A 24,790-nucleotide genomic window follows, 5' to 3' on the forward strand; every position below is an offset into this window, starting at 1 on the left:
GGAGGGGGGCGGACAGGCGGGCCAGGTCCCCCACGCCGTTCCAAGGCCTCACCCTGGCCGTGCCGCCGCGCTCGCTTCCGGGAGGGGCTGGGGCGGCCAGGGAGGGTCATTACCTCTTGGGCGCTGCCTGCTCCATGCCGCTGCTGGCCCCCCGACCCCACCGCCAGGAGGGGGGCTCCCGGCCGAGCCCCTGGGCACCGCCGGGCCGGCAGCCGCTGAACTCCTCACAACTTTCGCGCGAAGTCGCTGGCCCTTTAAACAGAGCCCGCGCCCTCCCTCGGCCGCCACCGCTCCCGGCCCCTCTCAGGCACCCGACACTACCGAGGCCTGCCCGGCTGCCGGCGGAGGCCCGCCCTCCCGCTCCCCTCAGTGGTTACACCCGCGACATCGTGAGTGCTGATGGGGCGGTGCAGAGGTCGCTCAGAGCGGCGGGAGGGACGAGGCCCCGCCCCGCCGCAGGAGGAGCGAGCGGTGTCGCGCCGGCGGGAGGGGAAGAGCATTGAAGCGGTGGTGCCGGGGCCGCAAGGCACGCCGGGAGGTGTAGTCCTTCCCAGAAACCGGCCGGACGTGATCCCTCGGGAGGGGCGCGCGGAGGGACCTGGCCTGGAGGAGAAGAAACAGAGCCTCGGGGCTCTGAGGCGCCGCCGGGGTGACCGACCGCCGTCCCACCCCTACACGCTCACCTCATCCCTCGACCCCTGGAGCTGGGCCTCCGGGCGAGGGCAGGCCCGGGGCAGATCCGTGGCCTGAGGCAGAGGCTGAGGACGGCTCTTCCCCCGCTGCGACCCGCAGGCCCTGTCTCCTCGGGGCAGCGCTGTCGGGCGGCCTGCGCCTTTCATCCGTCCGTCTGCTCCAGCCTAGGGACGTCTGCGCTGGGAGCCCAGCTGCATCAAGCCCTTCCTTGAAAAGTGAGGTCTTTTCGTGGACAACTGGCTCCAGAGCACTGCAAAAAGGAAGACTGAAGTTAGTCATGGCAGGACGGGGGAGATGCTCTGCCCAGCTGCCTTGGCTGAGGTGCAGCTTTTAGCTGAAAAACGCTGGCACGGGGCACTTGACTTTTTAATGCCAAAGCATACAAGTTATCCTGCAAAGCCATAGGAAGCTTTGGCTTTCACATAATTATTCAAGCTTTCACATAATTATTCAAGCAGATTTTAGGCCACTGAGTACCATGTGATAGTTACCTGCAATTTCTTGACCTTATGATTTTCTTCTGCTTATGTAGCAATTTAAGACACTGACAAAGCATCCAAGTAGATCCAGCCAAGTCAATACATGAAAAGCTCAAATGTTCAAGCCAATTTCTGTATCCTTTCCTGAAAGTATGTTTATTTGCCTGACTAGTGGAAGTTTAAGGCAGTAAAACACTTGGGCAAAATCCATAAAAATACTGAGGTGCCCAAGTTCCACTTTAAACTGATCTTAGATGTACAACAGCACTTGCCCTCTAAAAAGAATCCACACTTCATACCTAATTTCATCTCTTGAATGACTGAAGTCCTACTGTTGTGCAAGTCCTCTATTTTGGCTGACTCAATCCAATCCAGTTGACTCACTGTGGTTGGGCTAAATACACAATGGCAATATTGAATGAACCCATAAAACAAATCACCCACCACCATATGACCTTTTAGGTTTCTTTGGTTTTCTGAGTCATGGAAAAACTGCAATAGAACATCAGAGCTCTTCCAAGTATCATCCCACAGGCCAGAGTGGCTCACCAGCAGTACTGCCAGATGTGTGCATACCATAGACGACAGTTTGTAGGAGATGCCAAAAAAAAAAAAACACCGAGAAGGAGCCAGTGGATGCCTCAGATGGAGTGTGGTATGACTGCATTAGGAAGTGGTGAGGAAGAGCTCTGCAAGACTTCCTGTCTCTCAGTTCTAGGACAAGTGAGGTCAAGCAGGTAGAAGATGCCATGTGTCCAACTTTGGTTTACAGGGTGTGGCTGTATCCGCTGACCAATTACATTTCACCAGTTTCACCTAATGAAGGGAAGCCTGACATCCCTATATGGCTGTGGTACTCCTGGAATGCAGAGGCTGTCTCCACATCCTTTGACACAAATCTTTAGGCCAATATTTTTCTTTCAGGTTATTTCAGAGAAGATAAAATTTTCAGCTCCCCCTCTCAAGCCAAACCTGTGACAAACTATACATTCAAGCAAGGAAAAGAAGTCTTAGAAAAAATGCAGGTACTATATTAGTTGTAACAGCAGGACAAAGGGAACCAAGAAATGCTCCCTCTTCTCATTCACAGATATATTCTTTCTCTGGAAGAAGTTGGCTAAACAACCTAATCCACCATTCTTCCTTCCCCTTTAACGAGAGATGATAGGAACAAGAAAGATTTGAAAGAAGAAAAATTTGTCCAAAACCAGCAGATTTAGATATTCACTCTCTTCATTCAAAACAATTTAATACCACAGTCCCCACTCCCAGAAAATACCCTGACTACCTGATAATTGAGGAAGAAGTGGCAGGAATGTCCTCCATCTATGCCACTAAAAAAAAGAAAGTGTGAAAAAAAAAAAAAACAAGATATCTGAAACAGAAGAAGTTAAGTGAGGTGGAAGGTGCCAAAAAATATGGACTAATCCCGTAACTTTATCACGGAAGTTTCAGTTGTGCCATATTCAACCACCAGAATGCTTTCTAAGCACATTTATGCTGAAAATAAAATATCATATATAACACGTATACCACAGTATTCTTCAAGATCACTTATTAATCTCTTAGATTTTCAAATTATATTTTCAGTCAATTATATTGTAATAAATAACACCATTTCACCTTTCCTCTGCAACATGAATTTGGGAACTGTGCTGTGAAATGCAACACTGATTTGGTATGCATTACAATGCTGTACCTAGCCACCAGCAAAGAAAGAACTTTGGAAGGGAAAACAGACTCCCTCTGTTCTACTGCCTCATTCAAGCTTTCCAGTCAAGGGAAGCCTAGATGTTCAGGAGGCATGCATATACTATGAGATTGCTGGTGTCTAGACAACATGGAGATGAGGAAGTAGCAGACAATCTACATGAGTATTCCCATGATTTCTTCCAACAGTAGAACTATGTAACACTCTTAAGAAGGCAGGTGAGTAAGAAAAAGCTTAATGGAGCCCAATCTTAAAACTATATGAGAAAACAAACTGAATTACTCTTTTTCTTCTAAAGCTTTTAATCCACTTCACCAATTTATCAGCATGCATTAGGACTTCCTTCTCTGCAGAACTGGCATCAATACCTAATGTAATTCCTTAGACCAAAGGACAGATGAATGAAGACCATACTTAGTTTTCAAGTACTATAATTATTTTATATTATAATGTACATCTGTAAACAGATAAAATAATTTCTATTATAATTACTTATACTGCAGTGGAATCAAGAATCATGATGGCATGAATATTAGGTGCTGTATAATCACAGGCTAAGGCAGACCCCCAGCCCCTAAGTACACAAAACAGAAAGTTCCAAGATGTCAGTTCTGCCTCACTTGCACATAATTCATAATAAACCTGAGAAGAATAAAAATTACTGGTGAAGTTCATGTCTGAGTTTCTAACAGGTATTACTGATGGTAAGATTTAAATTTCAAATATATACTTCAAAGTAACTCATATATATCATGCAAATAAATAATGCATGTTCTAGTAGGAGCCTTATCTAGTTCCCTTGGTAGCAAATAAAAGCAGCATTTACTTTAGCAGGTATTCGATCAGGCTCATTTAAGTAACATGCATTGTAACTAATACATGGCGCTACAAGAAAACTGCAGAATTAATAGTACATGTTTTCCAGGAGATACATGATGCAGGGACTGTGAGAATGATGACCTTGGGCCCACTGTAGGAGGGGGGAAGACCATCTTAAGAAACTGAACGTACACAACTCCATGGGACCTGATGAAATCCTTCCACAGGTCCAGAAGGAGCTGGCAAATGAAGTTGCTAAGCCACTGGCCATCATATTTGAAAAATCATGGCAGTCAGGTGAAGTTCCCAACGACTGGAAAAAGGGAAATATAACCCCCATTTTCAAGAAGGGGAAAATGGATGACCCAGGGAATTACAGACCAGTCAGTCTCACCTCTCTGCCTGGCAAAATCTTGGAGCAGATTCTCCTGGAAGGCATGCTAAGGCATATGAAAAACAACAAGGTGCTTGGTGACAGCCAGAACGGCTTCAGTAAGGGGAAGTCCTGCCTGACCAATTTGGTGGCCTTCTGTGATGGGGCTACAAAACTGATGGACAGCAGTAGGGCAGTTGATGTCATCTACCTGGACTTCTGCAAAGTTTGACACTGTCCCACACAACATCAATGTCTCTAAATTAGAGAGACATCAATTTGATGGATGGACCACTCAGTGGGCAAAGAACTGGCTGAATGGCTGCACACAAAGAGTTGTGGTCAGTGGCTCAGTGTCCAGCTGGAGACCAGTAACGAGTGGTGTTCCTCAGGGATCTGTGTTGGAAATGGTCTTGTTCAACATCTTTGTCGCTGACATAGACAGTGGGATTGAGTGCGCCCTCAGCAAGTTTGCCGATGACACCAAGCTGCGTGGTTCGGTTGATACGCTGGAGGGAAGGAATGCCATCCAGAGGGACCTTGACACGCTTGTGAGGTGGGCTGATGCCAACCTGATGAAGTTTAACCATGACAAGTGCAAGGTCGTACACCTGGGTCAGAGCAATCCCAGACACAGCTACAGGTTGGGCAAAGAAGAGATTCAGAACAGCCATGCAGAGAAGGAACTGGGGGTGTTGGTCAATGAGAAAATGAACATGAGCCAGCTTCAGTGTGCGCTTGCAGCCCAGAAAGCCAACCATATCCTGGGCTGCATCAAAAGGAGTGACCAGCAGGTTGAAGGAGGTGTTCCTGCCCCTCTACTCTGCTCTTGTGAGAACTCACTTGGAGTATTGTGTGCAGTTCTGGTGTCCTCAACATGAAAAGGACATGGAACTGTTGGAACAAGTCCAGAGGAGGGCCACGAGGATGATCAGGGAACTGGAGCAGCTCCTGTATGAAGACAGGCTGAGAAAGTTGGGGCTGTTCAACCTGGAGAAGAGAAGGCTGCATGGAGACCTCATAGCAGCCTTCCAGTATCTGAAGGGGGCCTATAAGGATGCTGGGGAGGAACTATTCTTTAGGGACTGTAGTGATAGGATAAGGGGTAACGGGTTAAAACTTAAACAGGGGAAGTTTAGATTGGATATAAGGAGGAAATTCTTTCCTGTTAGGGTGGTGAGGCACTGGATTAGGTTGCCCAGGGAAGCTGTGAATGCTTCATCCCTCGCAGTGTTCAAGGCCAGGCTGGACGAGGCCTTGGGTGATATGGTTTAGTGTGTCTGGTGTCCCTGCCTATGGCAGGGGGGTTGGAACTTGATGATCTTAAGGTCCTTTCCAACCCTAACTATTGTATGATTCTATGTCATGAAGACCTTATGCTCTCCAAACAAAATATCCCAAGTCCTTCATCACATCCATCGGGCAACCCATTTCCCCATGTGTTTTCTGCCATTTCACTGAAGTAGCCCCCCAGTTCTTTCACAGGGTCCTCCATCTTCCCTGTCCTTCAGTGTCCTCTCCAGCTCCACTCACTGCCTTGGTATGCCAAAGCCTTCAATATCCTTACTGCCCACATAGATCTCCAGGCATATGCCCAGTTCTTTGCTCCTTGAACCCTCCACATCACTGATACCTCACCATGCTTTGGCCCACCTTGCTGTTAGCCCACGGAGTTACAAGTGTCCTGTGTTTGCAGCACAACCTGCTGTTCAGCTCACAGGGGAAGGTGTTTATCTTGCAGGAAAAGGCTGCAGGTCAGTCCACAGCATGGTCCCAAACCTAGCACCTAGAGACAGAATTTCACTTACTTTTCCCTTGCCATGGGGTGGACTGCCCTACAAACAGGGCATTCCCTCCTCTAGACATCACTTACGAGTTTTGTAAAAATAGGAACTTACTGTAATTACAGACCTCCAGCTTTTCATCAAACATGATTAATACTAGCCAGCTAAGTCACAAATGAGTGTGAAGGGGAGAAAGGCAAGGAATGGCAGGCAAGAACAGACAGAATGAATGCAGAAGCCTGATTTCCTTAGAAACCAATTCATAAATTCAGTAGACAAATAGTCAACAACAACATGTTTGCATGTCTCTGTGACTGCCTGATAGCAATCTGGTATGCTGAAAGTTGAAGAAAAGGCCTTGAATAAAATACCAGCTTGTTTATACAGAAGATAAGAAAAACTGACTTCTGCTTGTATTTTTTCCTATCATGTCTAATGTGAAGTAACCTTGAAGTCTTATCTAAGAATCTGTTATATACTTTTCTAACCCTGTCAATCATAAAATACTTAAAACAGCAGCATATTCTGTTTGAAAAATAGTTTGGACTAAAATTGAGAGTTTTAACTAAAAGTGAGTTTTTAATCAAGCTTAGGAATGAAGAACAGTTGTTTTTTATTTCTTCTCCTTAACTTTTCACAACTTAATGCTTAATTAATGTAATGTAAAAGGAAAATGACTTTTTGCTGGTCCAGCAAAAAAAGATGCAGTAAATAAATAACCAGGCAATACAGATACAGGTTCTGCTATCCATATCCGCTTTAATAAAATCAGCATGATTCACAAGATTCTTATTTGACATTAAAAAGAACAGTAACAACCTGTAGTAGTAAAAACTTAGCTGCACTGCCTAATAGACATCATTTTTTTATCCAAAATATTACTACTAGACCTAAAGAAATTTGTTGATTAGGATAGGATTTTTCTGTTGACTAACCATTTAGCTCACAGTCTTAGTAACAGGCTATATATAGACTAACCATTTGCTATTTTTCCTATTATAGCACACTATGGTAAAAATAAACCATGGATACAGAGTTGCTATTTACAGTTAACCACAGAAGATATTCCAGTCTGTACTACAGCTGCATTGATTGTGCTCATGGGATCTACGGACTACCATTGACTTGGAAAAAAAAAAATGTTATTTTGGTTTGTAAAACAATTACTGTTGTTGTGGTAATGCTTAGGGTTACTCTGGATTCCCTTCTACACAAAAATATTCCCTTTCTGGGGACAGCCATCTGTTCTCCAGTCTGCAAAGAAGTCTGCTCACACCCTAGAGAATAAATAAATAATATTTAACTAGCATGCCTTGATGCTTGTGTTCAAAGTGGAAACCAGTATCAAAAACTAAAGAACAACTGAATCATCATTACTTGATGAAGCAAGTGCTACATGAAATGTACGTCAGCTGCCTAAATACATACAGGCCTTATGCCCAAGGCTTTCACCACTGTGAGGGCTGCATTTTCTCCCATCTTCCTTTTGCTCCTGAGCTGAGAGTTGAGGTGTATGACAAGAATGTTTAGGGAAGTTTAGGATTTTTATTTTTTTTCTTTTAGGGACAGTGCTCTCAAGGGGCTACCGTGACCCATTCTTTCAGATTTAAAGAAGGTAAGGTTCCTTACCCTTGTGGGCGTCTCTCAGAAGTGATCCAAGAGAAGTATAAATAGGGGAGAAGCACAAGTGCGTAACAACAAATGACAAATAAGGAGAGTTCAATACAACTGGAGAGCATATTGTGAATACTGAGCACTACAAGAGCAATGCTGTAAAATCCTTACAGCTTATTCAGTTATAGGTCTTTTTTTGTTGTTTTTTTTTTTTGCCTGGGGTGTTGTTTTTTTTTAATGAAACCCTATTTATTATGTCTGAAATGCATCTCCATCTTGCTTCATAAATATCAAAAAACAAGTGTTTGGTATGTGGAGGAATCATTCTTTAATTAATGTGGAGGAATCATGCTTTAAAATCCAGAAACCACAACATTTCAGTTTCCTAATATTTTCCAAACTTTCCCAATCAAAACATGCCAGAATATCACAATTCAAGTCCAAATAAGATACTCCTGTAGCATGTACAGTCACACAAAAAAAACAGACCTACAACAAAATCAAAACCCAAACCCTAAATACAGTTCTAGTCTTAAAACTTCCCCCAAAAAGTTCAGTTGTCATAACAGCCATTTCATGACTGACTGTGAAGTAAGGATCTGATTACAAGATAAAATCCCACGCAAAGTAAAGATATATTCAAAACAAGAAAAAGATCAAGATTTGTACTTATGTTCCCATTCTGCTCTTAAAAGCAGTGGGAAGCCTTTCCCGCAGCAGCTCGTGTACCAAAGAAACAGTAAACCAGCAAATAACGAAGTTTCACAGAGCTACATTTATACAAGGTACTGAGTTGAGTCTCCTCTAACAGGTTCAGCTTGGTTCAATAGGGGAGAGTTTTACACATCCTCACCCCTACCCAGGATATGTACTTAAACTACTGTTACTACAGAGCAAAGGAACTGTCTGCTGAAAACAGAACTTTGAAGTGACTGAGTGTACATAGGTCAGGCTATAAAACGACAGCTAAACATAAAGCAAGTTACTATCTAGAGAGCTAATGAACCCCATTGAATTTGAGACCTAAACTTTCCCCATTATTCCTTTACTGAAAAATAGATTTTTCTTAGTTGCAAACAGAAAACTAGTGGAAGATTAATGGATTTCTTTGGTACAGAGTAAGAGTTTATCAACAGCTATCAACACTGCATTTTTACCCAGGCTGAGTTTAGGAAAAGTAAAATGCTCTGGTGGCATAATTTTCACTGTGGAGCAGAAGAAAAGAGAGCAATTCCATATGCTAGGAGCTTTCTTAATGGAAATAGTTAATTTACCACATGAGGAATATCACATGCATACCACTTCCACCTAAAATGAATCACTCCTTCCAGCTGAGAAAACTGAGGTCTTTTATCTTCTTCAGGGTGGAGTCCATCTCCTCCCATAGATCCCTACAGAGCAAAACTGCTAATCGTTTTAAAGACATTACTTCTTTTATGTTCATATAGCACATTTTAATATTTTCTAAACAAGAGAGAGCTCAGTGCTTCTGTGTAACCTTGAACTAGCCAGTACACAACTTCTGTTGCTTCATTCTTGAGCTCTCCTGTAGTTCCATGATCTAATTTGTTACACTAGTGGTGTTCAGCTGCTCTTACCGGATTAGCAATATGCAGTTTAAATTCCTTAAAGCTAATTTTAAAATGAATGTGCTAATTTGAATACTAGGTAAAACAATGAAAACTGAAAGAGAAGGAGGAAAGAAGATTAATAGATAGTAAATCCCTGCTTCATGCAGTTCAAACTAGGCAGAATGTCTCTAGGACCTGATCCAAAATCTATCAACATCAACAGAGTCTTTCTTTCAAATACACTTCTTTGGGGATCAGTTCTCAAAGGAAACTGGTGCCTAATTTGATCATAGGAGTGTGAATATGAACACAGATTTTTGCTTGACTAGTGTTTCCATCCTTGGCTCAATTAATCTCCCAGGAGGATGGAGGAAAGGTCAAAACTGGAGGCAGATCACATTAGACACTACAATTTATTTGACATAACCTCTTAATAATGTGTCATAGGTTCATTTGATTAAAAACAATGCAGTCAGAGAAGATAGACAGTGTAGAAGTGGTCCCCTTATCCTGGAATAGATACTAAGCATCTGAAACCTTAGGCAGTGGGAAAATTTGCTGTTCAGAGTCACAGGGGCATGTATGCAAAGTTGTATAATATACATTGCATATTAATGTATAATGCATTACAATATCAATGTATGCTATGCAATGCACATTATACAATATGCAATGGTATAGCAATTTTAAGTGAGAAAATATGTAGGAAGGGTGAAGTCACACTACTGTGTTAGAATGCCCACAGACATGTACACTATACATAAAGTAACAAGAATGACACAATATAAACAGAAATGCTCAATTCTATGCTGTATTATCAGCATTTATCTTGACCTTTCAAAATGGTCTTTCAAAAACAAATACCTCATTTTGATGGGTGTGGGATGCTCAACAGCTCTTAATTAAGCACCTCAAAAGCACCCTTTTAAACTGTGTTCCAAAGTGTATTGAATTAGACTCAACATGAACAATTTTTGGCACCTGTTCTTGAAATGAGGAAAAAAGAAAAGGCATGCTGAACCAAGATTATGCATTATTTTCCAGGAATTCAGCAATTTCTTGGGGAGATTAAATTTACTGCAGCTTTGAAATAACAGGTTTACTGCACATTCTGAACGGTTGAGTGTCTCTGCAGGACTGGATAACAGCTAGCACAAGGGTCTCGGGGGATTTTATTGTAGTTAACCCATCCTCCTGTTCTGTTCCTACTTTGCATGCAGAAGAGAATGTTTGTGCTTACTACAATATTTATAGCTGTAAGTATAGTCAGTTCCTTTCTCATTTTACTGTACCAGCTCGTACAAGAAATACGTAGAACTATATATAATATTATTGCTACTACTTTGCAGGATGTTGTATATATTGTAAAGCTGGCTTCCTAATAGAAGGCAGCTAAAGACGTCTGCACTTAAATCTGCCAAAGCTGATACAGCAATCACAAACATGTGTTGTTACACTTCTTGTGGCTCATCTCCACATGGTGCAGCTGTTGTGTTGGCTAAAGAAAATGCAGGCCCAAGGGAAACAAATTTAATTCAGCTGGGATGATTTCCACTAAAAAAAAAAAGTGTTTTAAGGAGAACAGGTGTCTTATAGTAAGAGGAATTGTTTGAGAGGTTTTCCCAAAACTTTCTTTGCCTTTAGGAAATCTATTCTAAAGTGGTATACCTGTGATAATATTCTCTTCCAGTCTAATTTTTAAATAATACCCTTCGGAAATGCAGGCGATTCCAGAAATTCTATTTTTGTTTGTTTCTCCTAGTCTTAGGACAGGAAGGCTAGCACAGGACCTTATCATGTAAATTAGAAGCTGGAAGGAGCCTCATTGCTGTTATTCTGAGTCCTCAGCCTCAAAAAGATTTGTTTAACCAACAAATGACTGTGCAAAGGAAGACCCACAGCCCATTTAAGTCACCAGTTGACACCCCTAGAGCTGTGCCAGTTTATCCCAATATATCTATTGTTTTAAAGTTAATTTTTTACTGAAGTAACTTAAATAGTTTCCCCCTAAATACGGTCTTAGTTACTCAAATAAGCTAAGCTATACTATGTAGTCTAATAAAACAGTATTAAGCGTATGACTTTCTTTTTCTCTTCCAGAAAGGCCTTGTGTACTATGATAACTCTTCTAGTACTGTCATGCATTTCTGCCTCTCTGCTTCCTGCATCCTCTGGTATATCGGAGTGGAAACTGACTGATGTTCAGCAGCTGAGACTCGGCAGCTTTCCTGCTGTGGTCAGTAGCAGATCCCACAGCGCTGAGGCAGCGGGATCTGTGGAAGCTGGGAAACACTTTTCGCAGCAGTCTCTCAGGAGGTCTCTCTCTCTCTGTCGGAGCTGACTGAATCTGCCCTTTGGACAGACATTGCAGCGGCCAGCACATCTTTCTCTTCCTGTTGTCAGCCCTCTTTCCAAAATAAGGTTCCTCCAGAGGGTAGTCTTCTGTTGTGTAGGTGTCTTCATACTGCAGTTTCCTCCTCTGGGCCTGTTTTTTTCTATCTCTGACAAGATCAGAATTCCTTCTCTTTGGGGAAATAGAAGTCTGAATGAGTGATGATTTTTCCACGCAGACCCCTTTCCTACAGAGTTGGGTTTTCTGTAGAATGTATAGGAGCTGTTCTCATCTCTTCCTTCTTAACTAAATAAATGTTATGATGACAAACTTCTGTTTTTCTTTTTGCAAGGTTAATCTTGTTAGCTCTTACATCAATCTTTATTGCTACATGTTGTGTCCTCAGAGTGTCTTAATACAGACCTTGGGTAGTGTTTTTAGGATTCTTCTCAAGTTTCTAAATTGGAGACCCAATACTCCTACTGAATTATTCCTTTTGAATAAAATCCAGAACTCAACAAGGTCAGTAACAAAATTCATGAGATTTTTGTTCTCTGTGCATGTCTGCACATAAAGACCTGCAACAAGTCTTGCATTTTCACAGACATGCCCTAACCAAGGGGAAAAAAAATTCTTCGGCTTTTGCCATTTTTCTCAGCAGGACTTGTGACAAAGCCCCCAAGTCTCACTGATGGTAACAACTGCCATGGCTAATGTCAAAACTGAAGAGTATATGGACCTGGACTACACCCTACAGGTGAAGAAAAAAGGATCCCAATTAACAAATTAAGGAGAACCAACTGTGGAATGAAACCTGCCTTCACAGTGAAGCCATCATGGGGACACTGACTCTTTACTGTGTATGTACAACCAGTATCTTTTCCAAAGACTGAAAAATAAGACTTTATTATTTGTAGAGTGAGATTAATTCAACAAAATGTCACCCAAGGAGGCTGGTTAAAATTATATCTGAATTTAAGAGTAACTTCTAGCTTTTCATGGTATTGGAGTATGCGCTTATCAGGGAAGTTTTATGTTTGAGGTTCAGGGAGAAGGTGATGGCCACCTCCTCTGAATGCTTTCAGATGAGTGATTTTCAAATGCTGCTGGCATTCTTCCAGGCAGAGGCCTGGCCATTAGATAAGCTTAACGTTATGGTGGCCATTTGCAAAACAGATGAGAGCAGAAATAGCAAGAGGAAATGAGAAACCGAAAAACCTGCTGGAACTCCCTGCAAATAAAGACCCAACCTTGGAAAGAAAAGCCTTAGATCCTTCCACTGAAAGAAAAACTGGTGAGCATAAGTTTTCAGCTACTAAAACTATACCTGCTCTCCAAAGGGAGATAAAAACACCAGCTGAAGGAAGACCACCACAACTGCCAGCCTCAAGAAATCTAGGAAACATTACACTCTCTTCTTTTGTGAGAGTCTGCACAGAAGTTTTTTGGTATGGCCAGGTAGGATCCATTATCTTCTGCATTCAGGTTGGGTTTTGAATGATGGAGCCCATGGCCATCCTGGCTAAGAATCTTGTTTAATAATCTCTCCTTTGCTAGTATTTAAGTTGCATCACATGGCATTGGAGAGCTACACTACCAGAAGATTTGACAGATGTCATTTGGCAGATCCTGTGGTGGCCATTCACATCACCCTTCCAGCTGCCTCTTCCCCCCCCCTCCGCCAGAAATTACTGCTTATGGAAGTGACTTGGTGATAGGGGCCATACCTGTAGTTCAGAAATTCTAGTTCAGTCAGATGCTGTAACTCAAACTTGCAGGCAGATGTAGCCGAAGGCAATTTGGTTTTGTTCTCCTTTTAGCAGCTGAAGTCTCCTTTGCACTGGTGTTTGGAAATGTTGTGAGCAGCAGTCCTTGGTTGCCATGTTTTCACTATCAGGGTTTCAGATGGCAATAGAACTGATGTGGTGGAAACAGGAATGGAGCTCTTTCCACTGATAATTTCCTGGCAGAGGGAAAATATGAAATCATATTTTTTAATCAAATAGCCTCACCTGAGTAAATATTCTAGCAATTCCAATTTTTAATTTTATTATCATAGCCTATTGCTCAAGCTGTGTTTTCTGACTGCAGCAATAATAGTGCTGTGAGCACATGAAGATCTTTTCAAACGGGCATTGTATTTGGTTCCTTTTACATTTCCACACATAATCTGCATAACATTATTAAATCTTTCCTGTACATTATTTAGCCTCTGGGATCAAATGAAATAATACATGACTGGAACTCTTTGGCCTTTGACAGACATCCTCTGGCAGAATTTTTGCAGCAGTTTGTTACTGTTCTCAGCTATTTTCTTGGCCTTTTCCTGGAATGGGACATGTCTCAGCTGCTCTGGTGGAAAACACTAACCTCTTAGCTTTTAAAGATGATAAAAGCGGGTTTGAGTTACTGCACCAGACTTTGAACTGAAATGGCTGAAGCAAAGGTATGGTCCTTTTCACCAGCAAACCTACAAGAAGAGTAATCCTTCAGATAGCTGTCAAAGGGGTTAGAAGGGGAACATGGAGCACTCACAAGCGTACGGAGAAATATTTACAGCATCTTGCCTCTGGTCTGTTTTCCATGGGAGAGCACAGGGAAGATGGGTATTCTCTTAAAATAGTGCAGGTCATGATATAAACACTTAACTTCTGCATCTCTTTTTTGTAAGCATATAGTTTCTTCTGAAATTGATCTGCCTTGTGGGCTCTCTCCTACTGTGGGTTGTTGAATCATCCTAAGTAATATGGTACCTAGATGGTGCAGAGTTTGTTTCCTTTCATCTGTACACCTGCACAAGGCTTTTTATGTGTGGGAGAGCTTTCTCTGCCTTGTGTATTTTGTAAATAACCTCTTCACCAAAGAGAACCCTCAGCTTATGATCTTTGCCGACATTGACATTACCACACTTTCTACACATTTAGGCTGAGTAAAAATAGTTATCCCAACATCCTTAATTTCTTTTTGAAAACTTCTCTATCAACCATTTAATATGGCAAAAGCACCACACCATCAGATTTTAATGAGTTCAGGCGGTTTCGAACAACTGAGCATTTAAATCTGCAAATAAACTTAAGAATGTGTCACTGCCTTCAAGAAGCATACTTTCATTTTAAGAAACCACAGCTGCAACAATAAATTTGACACACACTAAGTTGAAGGTGGCAAGGATTAAAGGTATGGAATTAGAAAGAAAAAAAGCCACCCTTGTGCTCTTGAACAGAGTACAGGACATAAATCAATGACTAACTTTGGCTAAGCTTTGCCTTATGGAAGTATGCAGCATTGCAGCTTCACAGTTATCAGTATTTGTCATCTTGAGTATCAGTACACATGCCAGATGCAAAAGAGGGGCCCAGAAGAGAGAACATGGGGGATGAGGAAAAGAAAATTAATAATTTCAGTGACAGTGTACACTATTTTGATGGGAAACAGAACTTCTGTAATATTTCAAGGGACTTAAGCATATATATGTGTATGGACAAAAGCTGTTGGAAATAAGCCTTTGACTTCAAAATGTGCCTGATTAAAAGAATACTGATAAGAATTAAGATGTGAACAGCTGGAACTTTGATTGCAGTTATGTTTTCTTCTGGATGTTTATTTCTAGATCACTTTTGCAGCTGCTTTTATCTACTCCTTAGAAGTTCTTGTGGATTTGAGGAACCATTAGCTGTAAAAGTAAACATCAGCTCTGGTCTGGTTTTATGTATCTTCTTGAAGCCATTGAGGGGGAAAGATAACATTAGACTAATGCTGCTTTAGATCAGACTTAAGCAATGCTTTAAGTAGCCTTTTAGCATTTTAGGCTCCACCTGTAACTCTAACAGCAAGTCGAGCATTTCTAATTTCTTCTTTACCAAGCATGTAGGAATTGCCAAACTCTAGGAATGAAAATACTCTTTCTGAAAAGCTTAAATTCATGTCTCAGTGTGGTTCAAGACACTGAATGCTTTCCAGTGTGCCTCTACTATCTACGTACAGGGATGGTCCTTAAAACCAGTTCTGCTGCTTTTCAGTATCTGTCATCTGTAAATATTATGCTTTGAGTAAAACAGATCTGCAGTTTTGACTCCACTTCACTCTATTTTGTTATTGTAGTTGCTTAAGAGTTTTTAATAACTGTGGTTTGTATTTGCTCAAGAGCTGTCTGCTTGGAGAGTGGAGAAAGGTCAGGGTTAACCTTGCTAAACCTTGGCTAATGACCTTTATCAGTGGTCTCCTTTTCAGATCTCAGGAGTGTCAGCAATGCTGCTGTGGCCACCAACGGACTGTCATACCAGCTCGGGCTGAAATAAACACATTACATTATTACATTTACTTTTTGCTTCTTCCCAATAGAAATTCTTACCATGCCACACAGTTCAAAGCCCTCTGGCCAAATTCAGGGGGCCTTCTCTATTTCCATGTTTCATGAAGAGTTCAAGCACAAGATACATTTTGTTCAAGAATCCTTTCAGGTGGCTTTGTGAATCTTCTTGTAGGGCCTTTCTTGGATTCAGAAAATGTTTTCTCACTTACTATAATCATCTTTGATTTCTCTGTTCTGACCATTTCTGTTAATGATTGGAGGTATCCTCACAACTCTCCATAGGTAGACTATCCTAGTCTCCCTGAAAGCCCCTCAAGTTGCAGACACCATTGATCCTTGCTTCCATCGCAGCTGGAAAGGTTGTCAATCCAAAGCATTCCTTGCCCCAGGGGCTCTGGGGCTCCCTTTCACGTACACTTAGCCTCCCAAAACAGCAAAGCGCTGCACCTACAGAGTTAGGCTCCATCCAGCAGTTCAGAGACAGGCAGACCCATGGCAACAGTGAAATTTGAAAGCTCCTGGTCGCATTTAAGCAATCAGTAATCACCAGGACAAACGAAATGGAAAAGTGGAATGCATATTACGCTTAAAAGTTTGTGGTCTGGTTGACAGTATCTCTTTCCCCTCTCCACTGATCTGAAAAGCTGAAAATAAGAGGCCTCAGGGCAGTTCTGTTTCTGCTGTAATGTAATGTCCTTGGCTTTCAGCACTTCCCTGGTGCTAAAATGAGTTCTGGTGCTGAAATGAATAGGATTTGTATTTTTCTTGGAAACAGTTCCCAAAAGTGTGTTTGAAAGAACGGCATAACCTACTAATAATTTTCACCAGCCTGTCATGGGTCAGCAGGTGAAATAAATGAAATAGTTAATGCAGACAAGGCAGATCTGCAATAGTCATTGATACTCTTTATGAGATGGGCAATGCCATCCAGAATGGACAAAATGAGGACCACCCATTCACTAGTTTTCATCCTTCCATTTACCAGCCTGCATAGGTCCCTCAAACACTGCTGAGGGGTTTAGGAAAAGGAACTAAGGAGAGCAAGTGGAATGCCAGTCCTCAAAGCATGCACCACCATGGGAACAGAAAACAGAAATCCCTGGGCAAAGAAGGTGGAAACACACTGTTGGATCTCAATTCAGATTTGTCCTGGTTTTACAAGGAAAAAAGGAAGGAAAGGGAAGAGATGGGAAGGAAAGGGAACTGGAATAGAAGAGTATTCTTTAAAATAAAGTCTCCTGACTGCTCACTGCCTGGCTGAGATACATACTCAGACTAACCTATTCCAGTTCCAAACAGTTACTTTGACTGTGCAGTCTTCCTGCACTCCAGAATGCTCTTGCCCTGATCTTTCTCAACAGTGGCTGTGGAGAGTTCATGGAGGAAAAGGACTCTTTTTCCCACACCATAAGCTATATCAGAACTGTTCAGCTCTGAAATACCTCCAACGTGTATCAGTCAGCATAACAGCCACAAAACACATGCTGGAGCAACTGTCCTTTCACCCAACAGAATCATAGAATCATAGAATAGTTAGGGTTGGAAAGGACCCTAAGATCATCAAGTTCCAAGCCCCCATCCATGGTCAGGGACACCTCGCTCTAAACCATATCACCCAAGGCCTCGTCCAGCCTGGCCTTGAACACCGCCAGGGATGGAGCATTCGCAACCTCCCTGGACAACCTATTCCAGTGCCTCACCACCCTAACAGGAAAGAATTTCCTCCTTATATCCAATCTAAACTTCCCCTGTTTAAGTTTTAACCCATTACCCCTTATCCTATCACTACAGTCCCTAATGAAGAGTCCATCCCCAGCATCCATCTAGGCCCCCTTCAGATACTGGAAGGCTGCTATGAGGTCTCCACACAGCCTTCTCTTCTCCAGGCTGAACAGCCCCAACTTTCTCAGCCTATCTCCGTATGGGAGGTGCTCCAGTCCCCTGATCATCCTCGTGGCCCTCCTCTGGACTTGTTCCAACAGATCCATGTCCTTTTTATGTTGAGGACACCAGAACTGCACACAATACTCCAAGTGAGGTCTCACAAGAGCAGAGTAGAGGGGCAGGATCACCTCCTTGGACCTGCTGGTCACACTCCTTTTGATACAGCCCAGGATATGGTTGGCTTTCTGGGCTGCAAGTGCACACTGCTGGCTCATGTTCATTTTCTCATCAACCAGCACCCCCAAGTCCTTCCCTGCAGGGCTGCTCTGAATCTCTTCTCTACTCAGCCTGTAGCTGTGCCTGGGATTGTTCTGACCCAGGTGTAGGACCTTGCACTAGTCATGGTTAAACTTCATGAGGCTGGCATCAGCCCACCTCACAAGCGTGTCAAGGTCCCTCTGGATGGCATTCCTTCCCTCCAGCGTATCAACCGAACCACACAGCTTGGTGTCATCAGCAAACTTGCTGAGGGTGCACTCAATCCCACTGTCCATGTCAGCGACAAAGACGTTGAACAAGACCGGTCCCAACACCGATCCCTGAGGGACACCACTCGTTACTGGTCTCCAGCTGGACATTGAGCCGTTGACCACAACTCTTTGTGTGCAGCCATTCAGCCAGTTCTTTATCCACTAAGTGGTCCATCCATCAAATTGATGTCTCTCCAATTTAGAGACATGGATGTTGTGTGGGACAGTGTTGAACACTTTACACAAGTCCAAGTAGATGACATCAACTGCTCTACTGCTGTCCATCAGTTCCGTAGCCCCATCATAGAAGGCCACCAAACTGGTCAAGCAGGATTTCCCCTTAGTGAAGCTATGCTTGCTGTCACCAAGCACCTTGTTATTTTTCATGTGCCTTAGCATGCCTTCCAGGAGAATCTGCTCCAAGATTTTGCCAGGCAGAGAGGTGAGACTGACTGGTCTGTAATTCCCTGGGTCATCCATTTTCCCCTTCTTGAAAATGGGGGTTATATTTCCTTTTTTCCAGTTGTTGGGAACTTCACCTAACTGCCATGATTTTTCAAATATGATGGCCAGTGGCTTAGCAACTTCATTTGCCAGCTTCTTCAGGACCCGCGGATGGATTTCATCAGGACCCATGGACTTGTGCACATGCAGGTTTTTAAGATGGTCTCAAACCAGTTCCTCTCCTATGGTGGACCCATGCTCTTCATTCTGACAGTCCCTGCGTCTGCCTTCCAAGACTTGGGTGGTGTGGTCAGAGCCTTTGCCAGAGAAGACCGAGGCAAAGAAGTCATTCAGAACCTCAGCCTTAATGATGCACACAGTGATGCTATGAGATAGCAGGAGAAACTGAGGTGGTCACCAGCATTCAAGGTGGTTGAGTGACAGCAGCTAATGGAAAAGGACATGAAAGTAGGCATGATGAAAAATCTTCCCTAGAATAGTAACTGTTCTTGGATTTTTTATAAGCTTTTATTAATTTGTTTATTTTTATGAGGCAATCTGGAAATAATGGACCAGATTCAGGAAATCTTTTAAACCAGCAGTAAAACACACACTCAGCAGGTGATTTTGGCATATAACAAAACTGAAGCACCTGCTTAGGTACTGCCCTGGGTAGTGGTGAACTTAAGCATGTGCTTAAGTGCTTTTTTGCATCATACCTGGTAGAGATACCGGGCACTGTTCAGCCTTGGCAATATCTTTAAGAGTTTTCAAATGCTTTACTGAGGTAAGTTTTCCCTTGATTTCCTTGTACTTCAGGAATCTTCAATATATTAACTTTGGAAAACCCTGATTTTATTAAGTGTGGGGTTTCACCGGTAAGATTTGTCTGGACATTGTAGCAGTGAGTCTGCCCAGAAACAACTGATACTTTTTCATAATATCCATTATTGTCTTTTGAAGTAGATGCCACAAACAACTGAAAAAACATGCAGAGATTAATACAGACATGCACATCTGTAAGTGATGATTTGCATATGCTTGCACCGTTCTTGTAAAGCTCTGAAAATATCTGAAATGAGCTGTAGTATCCTGGTTTATAACATATCCTTTGCCACAGTTTACACATCGAGAATGCATGCTGAAAACAGGAAACACACATGAGGAGGGTAGGTAAAATGGGATTACAGTATACACATATTCAACAGAATAGTCCTCGTTTAAGAGTATCATAAGCATCAGGCTTACATAAACAAATCAGTGCTTAACCCACAGATGTATCTAATGACCATATGGATTCTGCATGTTTACAACTGGAAAAACCCCTCTGAGCTTTTCTATTGTTTGCTGACTTTCAACCTATAGTATTAATTTTATTTGTGAAAATCAAGTTATTCACTGGGATATAGAATGTTCTTGAAAGGAAATGGAGTTATTTAATATACGACTCAGGACAAGATGTATGGGCCCCCTTCTCTGCTGCCTTGGAGTTCTCATGTCCTAGGTGAGTTACGAGGCTTGTGACCAAACGTAGAAGTGCATTTCTTCAACCAATTTATTGCTTTTATACAATATTTCTCTTATATTTCAATCCTAACAGTTGGCTTGGAGACTGCAGACTTCACGACCCTTCCAGCCTGAGGCAGCTGCAGAGCTTCATCAGTGCCTGAAATCGTGCTTTCCCTGGGAGCAAAGCACACCAGCCCTGCCCTGTGCAGCAGACAGACCTCCACCCTGCAAGCTGTTGCTTGGCACGTCTGCCAAGAGAGGTAAAATGCCACCACGAGAGAGTAAGGGAGGTCTCCCGGCCTGGGACCCTCTGCAAGTCCAGCAGGTGGGAGGGTGTGTGAGGTGTAGGGCGATGAGAAAGGGGCCCACTCGTGTGTGATGGGTGTCCGTGCTTCCAGCAGCCGTGGCTGTAGGCAGCAGCCCTCCTCAGTGTTTCAGTGCTGACGGCAGGAAAGACTTTAGCCAAATGGTTGCTTAAACCAAACTATAATAAGGTACGGCACGTTGTATTTCTTTATGTCTTGACAGCTGCTCATTTCAGGCACCACAAAAACATTTCATTGCTGATGGCGGGAAGGCAGGGGGGGAGGGAGTTTTGTGTGTGTGTACGGGTGATGCTTTAGGCTAGAAAAATACGTTTATCAAGGGGTTTTCTCCCCCTCCTCCCTGAGGAGGTCAGCAGGCAGCAGGCTGGGACGAGCGGGAGAAAGCCGCCGGTTTTGGGCTCTGCTGCGTGGGCTCACCACGCTCGGGGCAGGACGACTGCAAGGAGCAAGCTCCTCCAGGCAGGAGACGGCTATCTCCGTGTCCTCGGGGCGGCGGCAAGGCATCCCTCCGGCGCAGGCCAGCTGTACCAGGCTATGGCCCCGCCACCGAGCCTTTCCTCCACAGAGACTCTGCGGCCTCTCTGGCTGTCTCGGACTCGGAACCCAATGCGGCAACACCGCAGAGGGCAGATTCCTCTCCCCGGTCCCCGCGGCGCTGGCAGCCGCCTCCGCACCCGTCTTGCCCCATCCGCACCGTAGCACATCGCGCAAGTTCCGCGGGGCGCTCGCCGTCGTGCGCACGGCAAAGCTGACCGCGGCCTCCGGCGGTTTGACACTTCTCCTGCCCGACGTGATGCTGCCGGGAGCAGGGAGCCGGGGCGCGGCGGAGCAAAAGCCCCCGCGGGCTCCCTAGCTTAGGGACGGCCAGGAGGCACCCGTCCGGCTGGCTGTCGTGGTGGTGCCTGTAGGGTGGCAATCCCACGGCCGGACATCACGGGAGAGGGGCGGCAAGGGCTGCGCGCCTGTGGGAAGAGCGGGCGGGATGCAACCCGCTGAGGGCGTTGTGTGCTTAAATGCTTTTTGGTTTGATGGAAATAAATCGCGGAGATCTATGTGAGTCCAAGTCTGAGGAGGGAAGGAACTGTGCTGAGAGGGAGTCGCAACGACGGTGCCCGGGGGGTCCATCAGCGGCTCCTGCCGCCTGCGCTATTTGTCCAAAACTCGTTAGGATTTCCTGACTGGGGCATTAAAAACAAAACACAAAAACCCACCGCGCTAAATCTGACTGAAGTAGGTGATACTTTAGTCACCAAGAAACAGCAGCGGAATCAGATGCCAGGTCGACGGGCTGTCACTGTTTTCCTTATATATATATATATGCAGTCCGAGCTGTTTGCTGCACCGGCCCGCCTGTCGGCGGGCAGCAGCCCCGGGCTGGGAGCAGGCCCGCCGGTGCCTACGCTGCCGAACGGCCCCTCTGCCACCAGCGCTCCCCGCGCAGGCGGCCGGCGGGAGCCGTCGGGGCTCCTCGTAACCGAGTGCAAGGGTGCCCTGCTCCCGGGCCCCTTCCCTCGGCGCAGCCCGTGTCTCACGAGCTGGAGCCGTCCTTGGTACCCCCGGGGGACGGTGCTGCAAGAACACCGGCCGCGCCAACTCCGCGCCGGGCCCCCTTCTCCCTCGGGCACCGGGCACACCCCAGCTCCCGCCGAAGATGTTGCCCCACTCATATCAGTGGGAACGAGTCCCACAACAACTGCGACCGCTCTCGGTGCCAGCGGCGGTGTGCGAAGCTCTGAGCCGCTTCCTGCGCGCACCGTGGCCGCGCACGGTGCTCCGCGGAAGGCCCGCCAAACCCCCCGCGGGGCTCCGCTGCCGCCGAGCAGCGATTCCTGTGTCGTTCCCCTCCCCATCCAGGCCGGGTGCATTTCAGTGCTCAGGACGGGGCGGGTGGTCAAGGTTTGCCCCGGCCTGCATCACCAGCGGAGGAACGGCTGTAATCTGTTCTCCGCAGAGAGAACAAACACTGCCGGTGTCCCTGCTCCCCCGGACAGAGTCCAGCGCTCCGGGTGTATTTTTTGGGGTGGAGGGAGTCTGAGATGACCGTGGCGGTGTCGGCACCAGGGGTGGGAGCCAGCACAGCGGGGTGAACGCTCGGGCGCCCACGGACACCGCCGTTGTTTCCCCCCACCTCGTCTCCCTCGTTGCCCTCGTCTCCCGGGCGGGACTGGCTGAGCTCCACTCCGGTGCCGCTGGGACGTTCGCCCCAACGCGCCGGAGGGGGCCGGAGCCGGCAGAGCGGGCAGGGCTCCACGTCCACCTCCAGAGGGCGCTGCAGCACCGTGGCCGCCGCCTGATGCAGCTCTTCTGGTCCAGCCGCCCCCCGCCTCGACCTGCCGGCGCACAGCGGGGCGAGGGGCGCTGCCCAGCCGGGTGGAAGCCCCTGGGACACAAGGTGCCCCCCCGGGGTGGAAGCGGACTTGCGGGGCTTCGGTGGGACACAGCGGCCTGTGCCCGCAGTGGTGTCACCGCTGCTCGACGGGTGTCCGCTGCTTCGGAGCCGTCCGACGCCCGAGCGATCCCGGGCTCGGCGGGTGCGGCGGCACCGGGCGGCGAGGCCGTACGGCGGGGCTCGCAGCAGCTCTCCCCGCGCACCTGCTGGCCGGGCCGGGCGGCGGCGCCGGGGTCAGTGGGCGCTCACGGCCAGCGCAGATGTGTGGGGCTGCCGGCAGCAGCAGAGCGCGGCTTTCCGGCTCCCGGCGTGGCTGAAACGTCCCGCGGGCGGCGGGGAGCAAAGAGCCCGGGCAGGGACTCTGCACCTCTCCACTGCCAGCCCCGTTCCTTCCGCTCTGAGGCTCTTTCGTTGTTTGGTCGATCTGAGCTCTGCAACGGGTTTTGGGGGAGTTTGTTACTAACATTTTGGGGCTTTGATTGTGGGTTGGGTTTTTTCCCCCCATTCTTTTTCCAGTTCCCCCCTTCTTGTCCCCCTCGCCCCCACTGTCTCCGGCAAGTGCGGCTCTTTTTTTTGCCTTGCTGCAAAGGGCAAGAAATGACGGTTCTCCCGAAACGACCTCCCTCCGATCCGTGTCTCGGGGGGGTCGTCCTTGGGGTACGCAAGCCAGAGGTGCGGGGAGGAAAAGGCGGTAGTGAAGTCCCCATTCTCCTTCGTTCTTGTTAGAACCGGCCTCGCTGGGGCAGGCAAAACACGGCGGGTTTCCCCAGCGCCCACCCGAACCCGGACCGGGGAACCGCTCCTGTCCTGGGCGCTGTGAGCCCCGGTGTCCTCACAGCCCAGGAAGTGAAATGCTATTTATTTAGGAAAGTGGTGTTTAAAACAGGGCATTTTCCGCCTCAGCGGCCGGCACGGGCTGCTCCGAAGGCCAGCCCTCGCTGCGCTGCCCTCCCTGCCAGGGGCCAGGGGACACGCGAACCTGCCGCTGCCCACTCCTGCTCCCCCTCCTCGACTGATTTTATTTTTCCCTACTTTCTACTTAAAGGAAGAAAAATCCCTACTCCCGACGCAGCCGCCACCTGTGTCCGCTTCTCGTCCGCGGGCTCGAATTCACCGGCACAGACTCGACCCTGAAAATTTTTCAAACATGTTTTTAAATGCCGTTTTTTCCCGACATCTTTTCGCACTTCTCAAAGCCGACTTCCCATCTCCAGTCCGGACTATACCATAAATTCCCCATACATGAGATTTAAGTAACGCGCAGAACAAGATAACGTTACAGATAAAAAATCAACCCGAATTTACTGTATGCAACCAACCGCACGGCAGCTAACGAAGGAAATGGAAACAGTGCTTTAATCGAGAAATGTGAAGAGGATCGCAGAGGCCCCATTTAGCAGTAAATTTCCCGGTAATAAATCGAAACTGCTGTCGAAACTATCTGTCTGTCCCAGGTAGGGACAGTCCTCGCGCAGCGGCAGTCCTCCGGAGAGGTTCTCCTTCCCAACTTGATTTAAGGTGCCTTCAAATAGCAGTTAAAAGGCAGAACCGGACTACTGAAAGGTCATTTCGTGGGGCGCTCCGACCCGACGGCCATGGGGCCGTTCGGACGTGTTACAGGCACCCAGAGGGGCTCTCGGAGGTATGGGCGCCCACAGGACCCCCGCCCTCTGGGTTCGGAGAGTTATCTCAGGTATTTAGGTATTATTGAGGTATTTAGGTATTGAGTTATTGAGGTATTTAGGTAGTTAAGCAAGTCATGTGTCAACCTGGCTGGGTCACGGCAGGCGGCAGAGGCGGACGGTGCAGCGCAGGGAGCGCTCAAATCCCCGCTGCAGGGAGAGGGGCGAGAGGCGTAGATCTGCTCTCAGAGGGAGAAGTCACCTTAGGTGACGCGCGGGGGGGGGGGGGGGTAGGGGGGTGGAGGGGGAACAGGGGGACGTCCGGCCGCTTTAAAACCCAGTTGCTACCCAAACACAAGTAAACAGTGGGGCCGGCGCGGCGGGGCGGGCCAGGGAAG

The 24,790-nt window shown here is 46.2% G+C and overlaps 1 protein-coding gene and 1 long non-coding RNA gene across 5 annotated transcripts in view; one reads left to right on the forward strand and one right to left on the reverse strand.

Annotated features, from left to right (window-relative positions):
* Positions 1 to 827, reverse strand: part of STK3 (serine/threonine kinase 3) — a 126,722-nt gene extending 125,895 nt beyond the window's left edge. For 2 of the 4 annotated variants that reach the window (XM_061373207.1, XM_061373209.1), the window contains exon 1: positions 114 to 423. In XM_061373207.1, the coding sequence (XP_061229191.1) occupies positions 114 to 136 (23 nt within the window). In that variant the 5' untranslated portion in view covers positions 137 to 423. Of the gene's footprint in view, positions 1 to 113; positions 425 to 683 lie in introns of those variants that run through there. The other 2 variants (XM_061373210.1, XM_061373208.1) reach the window with 2 other exon arrangements.
* On the forward strand, positions 827 to 10,944 carry LOC133222985 (uncharacterized). The gene is made up of 3 exons (XR_009728431.1): positions 827 to 3,101; positions 10,089 to 10,300; positions 10,807 to 10,944. It is a non-coding gene; the product is annotated as an uncharacterized LOC133222985 (long non-coding RNA).
* The last annotated feature ends 13,846 nt before the right edge of the window (positions 10,945 to 24,790 follow it).

The sequence above is a fragment of the Neopsephotus bourkii genome, unplaced genomic scaffold (genome assembly GCF_033783945.1).
Source record: "Neopsephotus bourkii isolate Nb327-2 ecotype Australia unplaced genomic scaffold, CSIRO-AGI_Nbou_v1 NB_1630, whole genome shotgun sequence".
Lineage (NCBI taxonomy): Eukaryota > Metazoa > Chordata > Aves > Psittaciformes > Psittacidae > Neopsephotus > Neopsephotus bourkii.